General features: G+C 37.6%; 1 protein-coding gene across 1 annotated transcript in view; it reads left to right on the plus strand.

Annotated features, from left to right (window-relative positions):
- Positions 1-16,288, plus strand: part of LOC125915661 (zinc finger protein 260-like) — a 23,905-nt gene extending 7,617 nt beyond the window's left edge. Inside the window, exons 3-5 of the mRNA XM_049621599.1 lie at positions 2,358-2,484; positions 2,980-3,072; positions 12,750-16,288. Of these exons, the coding sequence (XP_049477556.1) occupies positions 2,358-2,484; positions 2,980-3,072; positions 12,750-14,476 (1,947 nt within the window). The 3' untranslated portion in view covers positions 14,477-16,288. The remainder of the gene's footprint in view (positions 1-2,357; positions 2,485-2,979; positions 3,073-12,749) is intronic.
- The last annotated feature ends 1,161 nt before the right edge of the window (positions 16,289-17,449 follow it).

Genomic DNA, 17,449 nt, shown 5'->3' on the forward strand with positions numbered 1-17,449 from the left:
CAGAATCTGAAGCAGGCTCCAGGCTCTGAGCTGTCAGCACAGAGCCCTACGCGGGGCTCGAACTCACGAACTGTGAGATCATGACCTGAGCTGAAGTCGGACGCTTAACCGACTGAGCCACCCAGGCGCCCCACCAACAGACTTCTTAAACTTACTTCCCACCGAACACTCCTCCCCTATTTCCCAGAGACTATTCCTTATTCTCCAACCTGGCTTCCAATAGGGAACCAACAATTGTCGCTTTGATGTAAAGTCCTGCATGTATTGAAAATATTCCCCTTGTGACAGATTCACAGGGGAAGGTGTTGAGTCCAAGATTCCTATTGCTGATTGGCTCTGTTCTTGGGATTTCAATCAATTTCTTACATAGGTTCCATCTGGATGCGTTATCAGCTCTGTGTAGACCAGGATTAATACAATGCACAAATGCACAGAATGTATCGATATGAGGCCCGAATAACTCGGAAAGTTTTTGAAAAAAAATGGGAGGCTTCCTCCTTAGAATGTGAAGAAGATACTGTTTAAAATATACTGGATATTACAGAACGTGGAAAGTATATGTGATTGAACTTTGTATAAATGCACTGTATTTTCATAATTGGATTTTAATTCCGATTCACTCTTTTGTGGCCACAAGAACACACCACTAATAATAGGTCCTTTGGCATGCCTTAGGCACTGATATCATTTTTCTCATTAAAGCTGATGCTACCTTCTATTATTTGGCTTGGTGTCTTTGCCGGATTTCTCCCTTACAAAGTTCATATTTGTCCTCTCATCATTCATAAGGATCTTAGGTGGGTTTATGGAATGATGTTCAGAAACCATCACAATTAAACTGAAAACTTTTTTTCTGAGCTTCCCTTGCTTGCAGCTTTTGATGAGGAAAACAAAGACAAAAGAAGTGTAGATAAAATTAAATTTCCTTGAACTTGCAGTGCATTTGTAAATACCTGGGATAGGTAGAGTATGACATTGTTCAAGGAATGCCCAACAGCCTTAATTTAATGCTTTGTTAGATGCAAAAAAGGACTTTAGCATGACCGGAGCCAGACTTGCAGGACTCTATTGGTCTTCTTTAACATACGAAAATCTCTTTAGAAACTTTCTTATCTCTACCCCCCAACTTAAAAGTATAAAATCAATGGCTTCTCCAAATGACAGTGTAGGTTGCTCTGCCCATGGGTCATTACCCATGCTTTATTAAAAACAACTTTTTACACCAAAATCACCTCAAAGATACTTTCTTGACCCTGAATTCGAGTCCTTCATCACATCAGTTTTCACTGGACAATGAAGGGCTCACCTTTCTGTTGTAAGGATATTGACTTGTGGGAGTGGAGATTCTAAATCAGACTTCCACCCTCTATGTTTTTTTTTTTTAATGTTTATTTATTTTTGAGAGAGTGTGAGGGGGAAGGGGCAGATAGAGAGGAAGAGGAAGACACAGAATCTGAAGCAGTCTCCGGGCCTCTGAGCTGTCAGCACAGAATCCGACATGTGACTTGAACTCACAAACCCTGAAATCATGACCTGAGCTGAAGTCAGATGCTCAACCAACTGAACTACCCAGGTGTCCCCCATCCTCTATGTTTGTAATTCATTCCACATCAGGACACAGAAATACCATTCTATTTACTTCTTTGTATTTTCAAAAAATGAAAACAAGAATCATATGACTGACATGTTCAAGTATCTTAAAATCCTGAAATATAACAGTCATAGATAGAAACTACACCAGGTGGAGTCATCACAGAAAGGAAACTTGATTTTTCACCAGTAAGGAGATCACAGGCAATAACTTCCAAAGCAGAGACACACAGAGGGAAGGGGAATGGTTTCCTTTTATTTAGGGTTAGGGTGGATATTTAGAAAGAGAGCCCTTGTCATATAGATGTGGGCATAAGATCATACATGTTCCTTAAGACAACAGTTCTTTACATACTTTGTATCTTATATAAATGAGGTTTGTGTTCCTACTTGGGTGGAGATTTTAGTATTATAATGAGTAATGGTAATGAGACTGGGTTACTCCTTGGTCCATCTGCAGAGGTGTGAGTCGGGTTCAGCTCAAACTAGGCCAATCCAAGCTCTTCCTCAGGGCAGTCATTGCCTTTTGTTGGACACTTTCTGTTTCCATCACAGGAGACTGTGCCCATGGGGTGTTTTGCCTGAAATAAAAGATAAGTTGGAAAGAAGAGGTTAAGTAAAATGAGGACTAAGGTCAGCAGGCACAAGCAGGTAAGCAGTAAAGTTCAGGTCTTGGGTCTAGCTGGTGACATTAACTCCCTCTTTCATCTTAGGTATGATTATGAACCCCACCTTGGGCCACTTGGTAACTGTGGTATTTATTGCAGGAACTGCTGACCTTCAAGGATGTGGCCATAGAATTCTCTCAGGAAGAGTGGGGTTTCCTGAACCACAGTCAGCGGGAGCTCTATAGAGATGTGATGTTAGAGAACTATGGACACCTCCTCCTCTTGGGTGAGGATAACTCCTTCCAGACTTCCCAAACCACACTCGGGGTTTTGTTCCTTCCTTTGAAGACTGTCTCTTGGAAGCTTCCTCTTCACATGACTGGAATTCAGATTCCTGCAGTAAGGGAAAGAAGTAGGGGTTTGAAGATAGAGAAATATCTTCCTGATATTTCCTTTTCAGCTTCAGCTTTCTCTTAAGGTACCATCATCATTTATGTTGATTGGTGGCCATTCTAAACATTGAATGGCATAACAAGGTATTGCCCACATCTTAAACTCCAGTTTTCACTCCTTATTATTGTGTCTAGTACATGGAAGTGGGAGGTCAAGATGTGAACATTGGAAATCCCTTCTGTGTGTTCTCAAAGGGGCTGTTGGGCAACAGCATTTGGGAAATCATTTTCTAGAATTCTACAATGTCCTCTTTCATCTACTGAGCATAGTAGTGGATGGAAAGGTAGAATCTCCAGTAATACTCCTATTCCTTTTTTCCAATTTACAGGTCTTGTGTCAAAACCAGACCTGGTCAACTTCTTGGAGCAAAAGAAGGAGGCTTGGGATGTGAATGGAAAGGGGACAGTAGCCACACATCCAGGTAGGTGGACCTGAATGAAGCAAATGACAGAGGAGAGGTCCAAATGTGAGGGAGGAAGATAGACCTTAAAATGTAGTTCAAGTGACTCTCCTTGAATGGAAGTTAGTCAAGAAGCCTAGTTTTATTTCTCTCCTCTTACAGAGGGACATCTGCTACCCAACAGTATCATGCTTTTATACTCCCTAAGGATTCTTCTTTAGCTCCAGTGATGGTCCATCATGTCCACTGTGAGGGCCAGAAGATTCCCCTTGGAGTGTGAGGGCCTCCATAATCTGAGATCTTCTCCTTTGCTTTGAGGGCTCCAGAGAAATCTCGGTATTTCTGAGGAACTGTGTGCTAAGTCATTTCTAAATTCTGTTTTGCCTCCTGTTACAAGTGTGTTAAGAGTAGTGGTGGCCATATTGGGTTTTGGTGTAGAAATCCCTGGAACACTGGAGACCGTGATCACACATTTTCTGGTTTATGCTTTCCAATATTATGGAGGCTTTAGTCTTAATCCTAAAAAATTGAGAGTCAGTCATTTTATCAGGTAACAAAGCACCTCCCTAATAGAAGAAAGTCTAATCCGTTAGTTCACTTTAAAAATTCATTTTTCTTTGTATTAACTGAAGCTGAAATTCCGTTCTATGTGATCATTCCTCAGTGATGAAATAATTTTTTTAACTTGTTTTTAATGTTTATTTATTTTTAAAAGAGAGAGAGAGAAGGAGATAGAGCATGAGCAGAGAAGGGACAGAGAAAGAGGGAGACAGAATCTGAAGCAGGCTCCAGGCTCTGAGCTGTCAGCACAGAGCCTGATGCCGGGCTCAAACTCACGAGCTGTGATCATGACCTGAACTGAAGTTGGACGCTTAACTGACTGAGCCATCCAGGTGCCCGTGATAAAATAATTTAATGTACCTATTCGTATCCTAGAATTCTTGCTTAAATTAATGTCACAGGGGACCTAGAACATTTAGAATGTAGAATTTGCAGCGTGTAAAAAAGTTTCAATTGTAACATTCATTAATAATTGTATCATTTTATAATTTTGACTTATATGAAGTTCTTGTTACCTTTTTATATGTGTTTTCACTTTCTGGTTAGTTATATATGAGATTCATCTCTGATTTTTTAGCTCAAACATTATGATATGGGCATGTGCTTTATAAGAAGTGAGGTGTAGGGTCACCTGGGTGGCTCAGTTGGTTAAGTGTCCGACTTCAGCTCAGGTCATGATCTCACAGTTCATGGGTTTGAGTCCCATGTCGGGCTCTTTGCAACAGCTCAGAGTCTGGACACTGCTTCAGATTCTGTGTCTCCCTCTCTCTTTTTGCCCTTCCCCTGCTCACACTCTGTCTCTCTCTTAAAAATAAAGATTTAAAAAATTTTTTAATAATAAAAAAATTTCAAAAAAGAAGTGAGATGGATAATTCATAAAATTTTCATATTAAAAAAGTAGTTTTCTTTAAATAAAATTTAGGAAGAATTAATCATTAGGTTTTTTCTCAACTTAATCCCAAGTATCTGTTTTTCTGAACTTAATTCCAAATATTTATTTTTTCTAAAGTGATTTCCCTTATCTTTTACAACTTTGATGGTGTTTAGAAATGAAGGGTTTTGTTCATCTGCTTGGTACTAAAGAATGGATTATAGCTTAGCATTCATAGTAAGAGAAAGAATATATTAATAACATAAAACATTTTAAATGTATTTTCAGTGTTTACTCATGAAATTTTTCATGAGAGCTCTTTATGGTTGGTTTTTTAAGTTTATTTATTTATTATAAGAGAGACACAGAGAGAGAGGGAGAGAGAGAATCCCAAGCAGGCTCTGTGCTCCCAGAGTGGAGCCCAACGTGGAACTCAAAGTCATAAACCGCGAGATCGTGACCTGAGCCGAAACCAAGAGTCTGACGCTTAACCAACTGAGCCACCCCGGCACCCCATGTTTATGATTGATTTTAATGAAAATTCTTTACTATTTATTGTCAATGAGACATTACGATAAGTCAAAATGATTACTTTTCATGAGTACACAGTCACAGTTTAAAATTATAGTTATATAGCAAGTTTCCTTTTAAAAATTCATCTGTTTTTGTGTAGTACTTTTGGTTTAAATTTTGTTATTCTGGTTTTGCAATCCCATAGTAATATGCTTCCTTTTGTTGGGACCTTCCACAACATTAGGTAGCTGCTTTTGTCATGGCGTTTTAAAATTCTCCTTTTCTCTGTAATTTTCGAGGTTAGTTTTATAATGTGTCACTGTGTTCATGTTGTTTTTTTTTTTTAATCATGCTTCACTGTGTTCATATTTTGACATTTATCCTGCTGTGAATTTACTGAGCTTGTTGAAATTGTCTCTTTTTTCCACATATGTAAGAAGTACAAACCTTTAGTTTTTTATGTAGGCTCTCTGCCCCCTTTCATTCTCCTCTCCTTATGGGATCCCCTTAATTTACATTTGGACCTCTTTTTTGTGTGTCACTTGAGTCATGTAGGCTCCATCCTTTCACATATTTTTCTAGTCTCATCCCACTAGATAATTTAAAACAAGGTGTCTTTAACTTGTCTGATTCTTTTCTGCTTGATCAAGTCCATCCCCCACCCAACACCCCACCAACAACCCTCAGTTTGTTCTCTGTATTTAAGAGTCTCTTATGGTTTTCTCCCTTTCTGTTTTTATCTTGCATTTGCTTCCCTCCCCCTGTGATTATCTGTTTTGTTTCTTAAAGTCTAAATATGAGTGAAATCATATATTTTTCTTTCTCTGACTGACTTATTTCATTTAGCATAATACACTTCAGTTTCATCCATATTGTTCCAAATGGCAAGATTTCATTCTTTTTGATCGCTGAGTAATATTCCATTGTTATATATATACCACACCTTCTTTATCCATTCATTAGTCGATGGACATTTGGACTCCTTCCATATTTAAGCTATTGTCAATAGTGCTGCTATAAACATTGGGGTGCATGTGCCCCTTTCAATCAGCATTCCTGTATCCTTTGTATAAGTGCAATGGCTGGGTTATAGGGTAGTTCTATTTTTATTTTTTTGAGGAAACTCCATACTGTTTTCCAGAGGGGCTGCACCAGTTTGCATTCCCACCAGCAGTGCAAAAGAGTTTCTCTTTCTATGCATCCTTGCCAGCATCTGTCATTGTCTGAGTTGTTAATTTTAGCAATTCTGACTGGTGTGAGGTGGTATCTCATTGTGGTTTTGATTTGTATTTTCCTGATGATGAATGATGTTGAACATTTTTTCATGTGTCTATTAGCCATCTGGATGTCTTCTTTGGAAAAGTGTCTATTTGTGTCTTTTGCCCATTTCTTCACTGGATTATTTGGCTTTTTTTGGGTGTTGAGGTTAATAAGTTCTTACTAGATTTTGGATACTAACCCTTTATCTGATATGTAATTTGCAAATATCTTCTCCCATTCTGTCTGTTTTGCTGTTTGTTTTTTAGTTTTGCTGTTTGTTTCCTTCCCTATGCAGAAGATTTTTATCTGGATGAAGTCCCATTTTTGGTTTTGTTTCTCTTGCCTCTGGAGACATGACAAGTAAGAATTTCATGCGGCTGAGGTCAAAGAGGTTGTTGCCTGTTTTCTCCTCTAGGATTTTGGTAGCTCCCTGTCTTACGGTTAGGTCTTTCATCTATTTTATTTTTGTGTATGGTGTAAGAGAGTGGTCCAGGTTAATTCTTCTGCATGTCGCTGTCCAGTTTTCCCAACACAATTTGCTGAAGAGACTGTCTTTATTCCATTGGATATTCTTTCCTGCTTTGTCAAAGATTAGTTGGCTGTACATTTGTGGGAACCCAATTCTGGGTTCTCTATTCTGTTCAAGTGATGCATGTGTCTGTCTTTGTGCCAGTACCATACTGTCTTGATGATTAAAGCTTTGTTAACACAGCTTGAAGTCTGGAATTGTGATGCCTCCAGCTTTGGTTTTCTTTTTCAACATTACTTTGGCTATTCTGGGTCTTTTGTGGTTCCACACAAATTTTAGAATTGTTTGTTCTAGCTCTATGAAGAATGCTGGTGTTACTTTGATAGGGATTACATTGAATATGTAGATTGCTTTGGGTAGTATCAACATTTTAACAATATTTGTTCTTCCAATCCATGAGCATGGAACGTTTTTCCATTTCTTTGTGTCTTCTTCAATTCCTTTCATAAGCTTTCTATAATTTTCAGTGTATAGATTTTTCACCTCTTTGGTTAGGTTTATCCCTAGATATTTTATGGTTTTTGTTGCAATCGTAAATGGGATTGATTCCTTGATTTATTTTTCTGCTGCTTCATTATTGGTGTATAGAAATGCAACTGATTTCTGTACATTGATTTTATATCTTGCAACTTTGCTGAATTCATGGATTCACTTCTAACAGTTTTTTTGTGGAGTCTTTTGGGTTTTTCATGTTGTCAGTGAAGAGTGAGAGTTTGACTTCCTCCTTGCCAATTTGGATGCCTTTTATTTCATTTTGTTGTCTGATTGATGAGGGTAGGACTTTCAACACTATGTTGAATAACAGTGGTGACAGTGGACATCCTTGTCATGTTCCTGACCTTAGGAGGAAAGCTCTCAGTTTTCCCCATTGAGGATGATATTAGCTGTGGATTTTTCGTATATGGCCTTTAAGATGTTGAGGTATGTTCCTTCTATCCCTACTTTCTTGAGGTTTTTCATCAAGAAAGGATGCTGTACTTTGTCAAATGCTTTTTATGCATCTATTGAGAGGATCATATGGTTCTTATCTTTTCTTTTATTAATGTGATGTACTTTGGTGATTGATTAGGGATATTGAACCAGCCCTGCATCCCAGGAATAAACCTCACTTGATTTTAGTGAATAATTCTTCTAATGTATTGTTGGATCTGGTTGGCTAGTATCTTGTTGAGAAATTTTGTATCCATGTTCATCAGGGAAATTGGTTTGTAGTTCTCCATTTTAGTGGGGATTTGTCTGATTTGGGAATCAAGGTAATGCTGGCCTTGTAGAATTAGTTTGGAAGTTTCCCTTCCATTACGATTTTTTGGAACAGCCTCAAAAGAATAGGTGTTAAATCTTTGAATTTTTGGTAGAGTTCCCCTAGGGAGCCATCTGGCCCTGGAGTCTTGTTTGTTGGGGGATTTTTGATTACCAATTCAGTTTCTTTACTGGTCTGCTCAAATTTTCTATTTCTTCCTGTTTTAGTTTTGGTGGTTTACATGTTTCTAAGACTTTGTGTATTTCTTCCAGATTACCCAATTTGTTGGCATGTAACTGCTCATAATATTCTCTCATTGTTTGTGTTTCCGCAGTGTTGGTTGTGATTTCTCCTCTCTGATTTGTGATTTTATTTATTTGGGTCCTTCGCTCTTTCTTTGTGATCAATCTGGCTAGGTATTTATCAATTTTGTTAATTCTTTCAAAGAACCAGCTCATGGTTTGTTTGCTATTGATCTGTTCTACTGCTTTTTTTTGTTTGTTGTTTTTTTCCCCCGATATCATTGATTTCTGCTCTAGTCTTTTTTCTGGTTTGGGGCTTTATTTGCTGTTCTTTTCCCTGCTCCTTTGGGTGTAAGGTTATGTTCTGTATTATGTTCCCTATATACTTCCTATTACTGCCTTGACTGCATCCCAGAGGTTTTTGGATGAACTATTTTCATTTTCATTGGCTTCCGTGTACTTTTTAATTTCCTCTCTAATTTCTTGGTTAACACATTAATTCTTTAGTAGGATAATCTTTAATCTCCAAGTATCCATGGTCTTACCAAATTTTTTCTTGTGGTTGATTTTTATTTTTTTTTAACTTTTTTTTTTGTTTTTTTGTTTTTTTGTTTTTTTTTGAGACAGAGACAGAGCATGAATGGGGGAGGGGCAGAGAGAGAGGGAGACACAGAATCGGAAGCAGGCTCCAGGCTCTGAGCCATCAGCCCAGAGCCCGACGGGGGCTTGAACTCACGGACCGCCAGATCATGACCTGAGCCGAAGTCGGACGCTTAGCCGACTGAGCCACCCAGGCACCCCATTGTGGTTGATTTTTAATTTTATAGCATTGTGGTCTGAAAATATCATGCATAGTTTTATGATATCATTTAGTTATCTAGTTGTTTTCCATTCTTCCTCCATGAGCACCTTTATGATGTTTTTTTTTCCTTTTTTTTTTTTAAGATTTTATATTTAAGTGATCTCTACACCCATGTGAGGCAAGAACTCACAACCCCAAGATCAAGAGTCACACGCTCCACCAACTGAGCCAGCCAGGTGCCCCATTTATGATCATTTTTTGAAATCTTTGTTGGGCAATTATTAGTTCTTTATTAATTTAGGGCCAGTTTTGTAGGTTTATTTTGTTCTGATTTAAATGCATTTTTCCATTTCTTGGTATATTTTGTGATCTTTTCATGAGATTTAGGAATTTAAAAAAAAAAACCCTCTGGGCACAGGCTTATGGACTTGCTTTGTAGAAAAGAACACAAAGAATGATATTTCTGGTGCCTCTCACACATGATCTGGGCATTTGTAATGTCTGAGTTTTTGTTATTTCCCAGTTTAAGACGTTGTAGTTACGATTATTCCTCTCTTTGTCTTCAGCTCTGTAGTTTCTGTTGTTTGAACAAATGCTGACCTTTTATCTGAGTCGCCACCACACTGTGTCCAGAGGATGCTCTATTTTCCATGTAATCCATGACAGAAAGAAGTCCCTCACACAGCTGCAAAGAAGTTGTGAACATACAGGTCACTCATTTGTTTCCATCAGGAGAGTTAAGGGAAATGGATCGCAGTGCTGTGGAGGGCAGGGAGCTGTGGCTGTGGAGAAGGGTGCGAGAAAGGAGAGCACACAGGGGAATTCAGGAGAATGCTTCCCCAAAGCCAATGGCTTGGCAAATGAGAGGGGCTATACTTCATAAGTTCTTAAAACTATTATGGCTTAAAGCCTAGAGTTTTAACAGTCAGGTGGAGACAAATAGCCACTGCATTGCGCCTGGAGAGAAGGCAGGTACACTACTTGGGGGCAGACAGCTTGGAAACAATGATCTGAAGAACACTAGGAGCACACAGGGGTGAGATTATTCACTATTCTAGGAGCATTACCCTCAGAGGCAACATTCACTGAGATGCCTGCTTGAGAGCAAAGGAGATGGGTGACACCATTTCCCTCCCCACTCCTCAGAATAAACATAGAGTCACTTGAGTGAAGCAGCTTAGTGGGGACACTGGTTGTCTAAGTTGGTTACACCAACCTCCCCCCACCCCCACCCCCATGCTGTGGTGGGAGTACCATCCTGATTCAAGCTTGCCTCAGGCTCAAAAAGGTCAGCTCCTCTCTAGGAGACATACACAAGCTGCTGCCCACACCACATTTTCTGACCAGATAGTTCTGCAGGGCCTCAGTTCTGGTGGAGTTGGTATCAGGTCTGATTTCACAAAGAGACCAGACCACACCTAGTGAACAGTCGCCACATTCAGGCGAGGGACCAAACACTGTTCACAGCAGGCAAGGAGAGCATCTGCGGATCACTGGCCTAGAGGATATAACAGAAGATAGAACTGCCTTTTCTAACTTCCAGAGGAAGGCAGAGATTTAGACAAAGTGCCAAGATGGAAGAATGTTTCCCAAATGAAAGAACAAGATGTGGCTTCAGCCAGAGATCTAAGCAAAACATTTATCAGTAACAAACCAAATGGAGAATATAAGACATTAATCATAAGGACATTCACTGGGTTGAGAAAAGAATCACATGAACCTTACTTTATTTTTGAGAGAGAGAGAGAGAGACAGAGCGTGAGCAGGGGAGGGGCAGAGAGAGAGAGAGACAGAATCCAAAGCAGACTCAGACTGTGAGCTGTCAGCACAGAGCCCGACGCGGGGCTCGAACTCACGGACCGCGAGATCATGACCTGAGCTGAAGTCGGAGGCTTAACCGACTGAGCCACCCAGGCGCCCCTATTTTATTTATTTCTGATTTTTCCTTGTTATTTTCTTCCTCTACTAAATTTCACCTATATTTGTTCTTTTTTTCTAGTTCCTTGTGGTGTAAGGTTAAGAAAATAAAGTTGAGGGACACCTGGGTGACTCAGTTGGTTAAGTGTCCTACTGTTGATTTTTGTCTCAGGTCATCATCTCAGAGTTCATGAGTTCAAGCCACATGTCAGGTTCCACTCTGACAGTGCATAGGCTGCTTTGGGTTCTGTCTCTCAAGAATAAATAAACATTTATTTATTTATTGAAATAAATAATTTATTTATTGAAGTTGAAACAAACAATTTAAACATTTATAGCATACAAAATTTGAAATTGGAGTGTTCAGTAGATAAAATTATTAGAAATAAACAATGCAAGTGATGACCAAAAGGATAACGCAACTAAAATATAAAAATAAGGATTCTTTAGGATTTCTGTAGATTATCATCTGTGAACAGAGATAATTTTATTTTTTCTCATCTAATTTAGAGTTATTTAATTTTTCTTTTCTTTCCTAATTGTTCTGACTAAAACATACAGTACTATTTTGAATGGAAGTGGTGAAGTCACTTCATTACCTTGTTTCTGATCATACAGGAGAAGCTTCCAGTCTTATACTACTGAATAATATGTGAGATAGCAGCTTTTCATACATACATGGCCTTTAATAGGTTGCAGCTGTTGCATTGTATTCCTGCTTTACTGAGTGTTTTTAATCATGAAATGGTGTTCAATATGCTCACTTCCTGTTCTGTAACTAATATGATCATAGCATTTTTGATCTTCATTCTGTTAATTTGAAGTCTTAAACTGATAGTTTTCCATATGTTGAAACACCCTTGAATTCCAGGAAGAATTCACAGTTGACTATGCTATAAAATGGTAAAATGAACTTTTGATCCAGTTTGCTTTATTTTTTGATGGGCTTTGCATGACTATTCCCCACAGGTAGTAGTTTGTAGTCTTCTTCACTTGTAGCATCTTCCTTTAGCGTTGATAACCTCTTAATGCTCGTGTTACAGAGAGTTTTTCCATAATCTCCCTTGTCTTTACTCCTTGGAAATGTTTGAGGAGAATGAAGTACTTTCTCATTAAATGTTTGTATGAATTATTTAGAGAATTCATCTGGTACAGGACTTGTCTTTATTTAGAGTTTTTGTTTTGTTTTAATAACTTTTTCAATTTACTTATTAGTTGTAGATCAGTTGAGATTTTTAAAATCTCGTATAATTATGCATTGTCACCTCTTAAAATTATTTTTATTTCCATGCTATTAGTTATACTGTGTCTGCCTTCACTTCTTCACTTCTGATTGTAGTTGGTCTTCTCTCTTTCATTCATTCTTGATTTAGTTAAAAGTCTGTCAATTTTGTTGATTTGTTCTGAAAAACAAATATTCCTACTATTGATATTCTCCTATGTTTGTTATATTCTAGTTTGTTCATTTGTGTTTTGTATTTAAATGTCTTCCTTCTAATAATTTTGGCCTCATATGAGGCATAGGAAAGTGATTTGTGCTACACCGTGACAATACTACAGAATTATCTATCAGGCCATGTGCTCAGTACATTGTGTGCAAAGTTATGTGTCCACAGAGGAATGAAGTCCTTATGATTACTTCTCAGCCATCTTGCTGACCTTCTCTGACTGATATTAAGGTTGTATAACAGAAGTCATCAGCCCATTCATCTGCAAGTAGGAAGTGGAAAGATTTTACTTTTCTGTTATTTGATATCTTTCAGCTGTATCTTCACATGGCACCCTGAGCTTCCTGCCAAAGTCTTGCATACAAGCTTCTTTTCAAAACAAGTCAATGGGGAGATACAAACACAGCACCCTTGAGAATTTACACTTAATGATAGGCTGGGACAATGATGGTGAAAGTGAAGGGCATCAAGGATATCATGAAGGACATATCCAAACTGAGACAAGTGCCCATAATAAGAATCTCAGTGCCCAAAATGGTGAAGAATATAAAACATTTTGGAAAAACCTTTTTAAGTCCAGCACTTCAGCAGCGCCATGTGTTTCTGTAAGCAAAAGCTCAAATCAAGTATTGAAACATACATATTTATGGAATGAAAATTTGGAAGATGTGGAAACTTACCTAGTGAATGCTGAAAATTATTTGAACTATTTTGAAAATAGAATTATATTGACCTTTCAGTCCAACATTTCTGAAAGTCAGAGATTTCAAGATGAAGAAAAAAGTGCTAAGTGGCATAAATTTGGGAGGTCCTTTACCGAGCAGTTGACCCCACAAACTTACCAGAGCACTTATAATGAAGACACAATTGTTCAATGCAGTCAATATGAGAAAAAATTTAACCACACCTCAAATGTTAACAAACATCTGAGGAGTCATTTTCCAGAGAAGCATTTTGAATATAATAAATGTGGGGAAGATTTTTATCAAAGCTCAAAACTTATTATACATAATAAGAATAAGTATATGAGAGAGAATCCTCATAAATATAATGAATATGAGAAAGCTCTTAACCAGTTCTCCAATGTTGGTGATCATCAGAGGACTCATGTGGGGAAAAACACATACAGATGTCATAAACCTGGGAACATGTTTAGTCAGTCATCAAGACTAACTATACATAAGACAATTGAAACTGGAGAGAATAGGTACATTTGTAAGGAATGTGGCAAAACCTTTGACTCACACTCAAAACCAACTCAACATCAGCAAATACTTACTGGGGAGAAACCTTACAAATGTGAAGAATGTGGTAAAGCCTTTAAGGACGGCTCATCACTAAATGGACATAGGCGAATCCATACTGGAGAAAAACATTACAAATGTAAAGAATGTGGCAAGGCCTTTACCCATCGCTCAAGCCTTACTCAACATCACAGAATTCATACTGGAGAGAAACCATATAGATGTAAAGAATGTGGTAAGGCCTTTAACCAGTACTCAAAAGTTATTCAACATCACAGAATTCATACTGGAGAAAAACCTTACAAATGTAAAAAATGTGGCAAGGCCTTTAACCTGCATTCAAACCTTACTCAACATCACAGAATTCATACTGGAGAGAAACCTTACCAATGTAAAGAATGTGGCAAGGCCTTTAACCAGCACTCACACCTTACTCAACATCACAGAATTCATACTGGAGAGAAACCTTACAAATGTATAGAATGTGGCAAGGCTTTTAAGAGGCACTCAAATCTTATTCAACATCACAGAATCCATACTGGAGAGAAACCTTACAAATGTAAAGAATGTGGCAAAGTCTTTAATGGTTATTCACAACTTACTATACATCACAGAATCCATACTGGAGAGAAACCTTATGACTGTAAAAAATGTGGCAAGGCCTTTAAACACCAATCAAACCTTACTCAACATCACAGAATCCATACTGGAGAGAAACCCTACGACTGTAAAGAATGTGGCAAGGCTTTTAACCAGCACTCAAATCTTATTCGACATCAAAGAATTCACATTATATAGAGACCTTTAAAATGAAAGAACCTGGCAAGGCCTTTACCCAGGACTCAAGCCTTACTCAACTATCGCAGAATTCAAAGTGGGAAAATCTTTACCAATGTAAAAAAATGTGGGAAGGCCTTTAATCACTGTTCCACCTTTAGTCATTATCAGAATTCATACTGGAGCAAACCTTACAGATTTTAAAACTGTGAGAATTTGTAAGGATGTTCAACACTTACTCCACATCAGAGAATTAATATTAGAGATTAATGATACACATGTAAAGACTGTTATAAGATGCTTAAGCTGTGTAAACCCTGATTCCTGACCACAGAATGTGTCCTAGAGATGATTTTACAATATAAAATATTTGGCACGCCCTTTAATCCATGTTTAAGTCTCAATTGACACCAGAGAATTCATACTAGAGGGGAACTCTATAAATAGAAAAAATGTGGTAACATTTTTCGGACTGCTTCAGCCTTACTTAGCATCACAGAGTTCATTCCGAGGAGAAGCATCACAAAATGCAAAGAATGTGGCAAACCTCTAGCTGAAACTCACAATGTACTTAACATCACAGTTATGATACAAGAAAAAACTGTAAAATGTAAAGACAGTAACCTAGCCTTTAATTGCCATTTGATCGTTATTCATGAGTACCCCAAAATGAACACTTGGTTCAATCCCTACAAATGTAGTGAATTAGCAAAGACCTTCATTTTAAATATAAACTTTAGAAAACATCAAAAAAAAAAAAGTAACTTGGAAGATATAAATATTTAGAAATGTATGTAATTGAATATCAAATGTCACAAATTCACAGAAAGCAGCACATCAGTCACTCTATTCAGACATTACATCAAAAGATTTATAAGGAATAATGCAAAGTTCAACACTTAGAAAATGTATATGCTATTTTGTTTCAAAAGATAGAAGAGATAGATTTTTGCATAGGTATAATTTCAATATGTTTTTGTTTTACATTGACCTTCTTTAAGATTTGTGACTAGCAAATATTAGTGTATTTCTAGTTTCATATCACTCTAGAAAATTCATTTATTCTTAGGGAGGTGTAAAAGTATGTGGCTGATTGTTGCTGCATCAAAGATATGAGATGCCCTTCCTTAGGTGGGACTCACGCATATCTAATTTCCCATGGAAGATGAAGGACAATATGATGTGCAATATGTGTAGAAAATCTAAATGGAGATGCTATTTGTGGTTATAACATTGAAGGAATTTCGTGAAAGAGGTGTTCAAAGCATCATCCTTCTCCATTTATTAAAACTAACCATGGTTCTCAGTGTTAGAAATAAAATATTTTACTAATTGGTCTCTAAGGAAAAAGAGGTGGCAGTCTAGTAAAGTACTGATGAAATTTCATAATAACAATAGAAATAGAGAATATGAATCAATGTGGTTGGAATGAAATCTTCACAGATATCACAAAGAGGATAGCTAACTCTCCTAAAGTGGCATAGGATTGTACATTCACATTTTTTAAGAATAACTTCAGGTTTGGAAGAGGTTTAGTACACAAAATTAAGCTGTTAACAACTGAAAGTAGACTATTATGTTTTCTTTAAGCCTCATGGTAACCATAAAATGAAAACCTGTAGTAGATACACAAAAGATAAAAGGATGGAAGTACACCGCGATAGAAATCATCAAATCACAAATGTAAAGAGCAAATGAGTAAGAAAGGGCAGATAATTCTAAAACAGCCAAAAAAACAATGAAAATAATGTTTCCAGAATTCGATGTGTGTGGGAAAATACTGTTGAATAAAAGTTGTAATTTACTGTAACAAGTAGCCAATAGTTTATCAAAACCAACCAATTTACTGTAACAAGTAGCCAATAGTTTATCAAAACCAACCAATTAGTACAGGCTAATAAATCTTTTCTACAGTACTCTGTTTTCTAACCTCTTTCTATTATACACTTGTGTTTTTTTCACTCATGTTATCTAATTTACATTTTATCTGGTATTCTAATCTCCATAAGTCACTTGTCCTTTCAGGCATGTTGCCATAATACCCCCAAAGTCCTAAGATTTATTATTTTAATTTTGGGGCAGATTTTCCTTGTGTAAAATTGCATTCTAAAAATAAGATACCTACTGAAGGTTTATCCAATCTATGTCCTTCCTTTGCTTCCACATTATCTCTAGACAAACCTTATCACTGTCTCCTACAGAAGGAACATGCCTAACCATTTGAATGGACAAATTTACTGGTCCAATGAATTCTTGAAAATTTGAATGTACATCAGTTCATCATTTAACACCACACAGTATCACCTTTTATTTTTATCACTTTTCTCACATGGTATGAATATCTTGCCCACTTGCATTGTGGGCATAAGAGTCAGGGTGACATCTTTACTTGCCCCTCTTGGCTCACTTTTCAACATGCGCATTATAAGACTTCATGGTTAGTAGCGGCTCCCCCGAGCGCATGCGCAGATAAGAGTTTTCTCCTCAAGTGCTGCACATGCTCACAGAGGACACCACACATCTCAGGGCCAAAGGCTTCAGTCATGTGCTCCTACCTTAACCTGCCCAGATTTTCAGAGTACCAGCCCTGAATCTTAGCTCAACCACCCACACACCTGAGTTCACAGTTCAGGCAAGTTGGAACCAGGCCTCTCTCAGACCAATGTTATCACACCCAGAGTTTTTTGAATTGTTTATTATTATTATTTTTTAATATAAAATTTATTGTCAAATTGGTTTCCATACAACATCCAGTGCTCATCCCAAAAGGTGCCCTCCTCAATACCCATCACCCACCCTCCCCTTCCTCCTACCCCCACCAACCCTCAGTTTGTTCTCAGTTTTTAAGAGTTTCTTATGCTTTGGCTTCCTCCCTCTCTAACCTCTTTTTTTTTTCTCTTCCCCTCCCCCATGGACTTCTGTTAAGTTTCTCAGCATCCACATAAGAGTGAAAACATATGGTATCTGTCTTTCTCTGTATGACTTATTTCACTT

Source organism: Panthera uncia (genome assembly GCF_023721935.1).
Source record: "Panthera uncia isolate 11264 chromosome E2 unlocalized genomic scaffold, Puncia_PCG_1.0 HiC_scaffold_19, whole genome shotgun sequence".
NCBI classification, from domain to species: domain Eukaryota; kingdom Metazoa; phylum Chordata; class Mammalia; order Carnivora; family Felidae; genus Panthera; species Panthera uncia.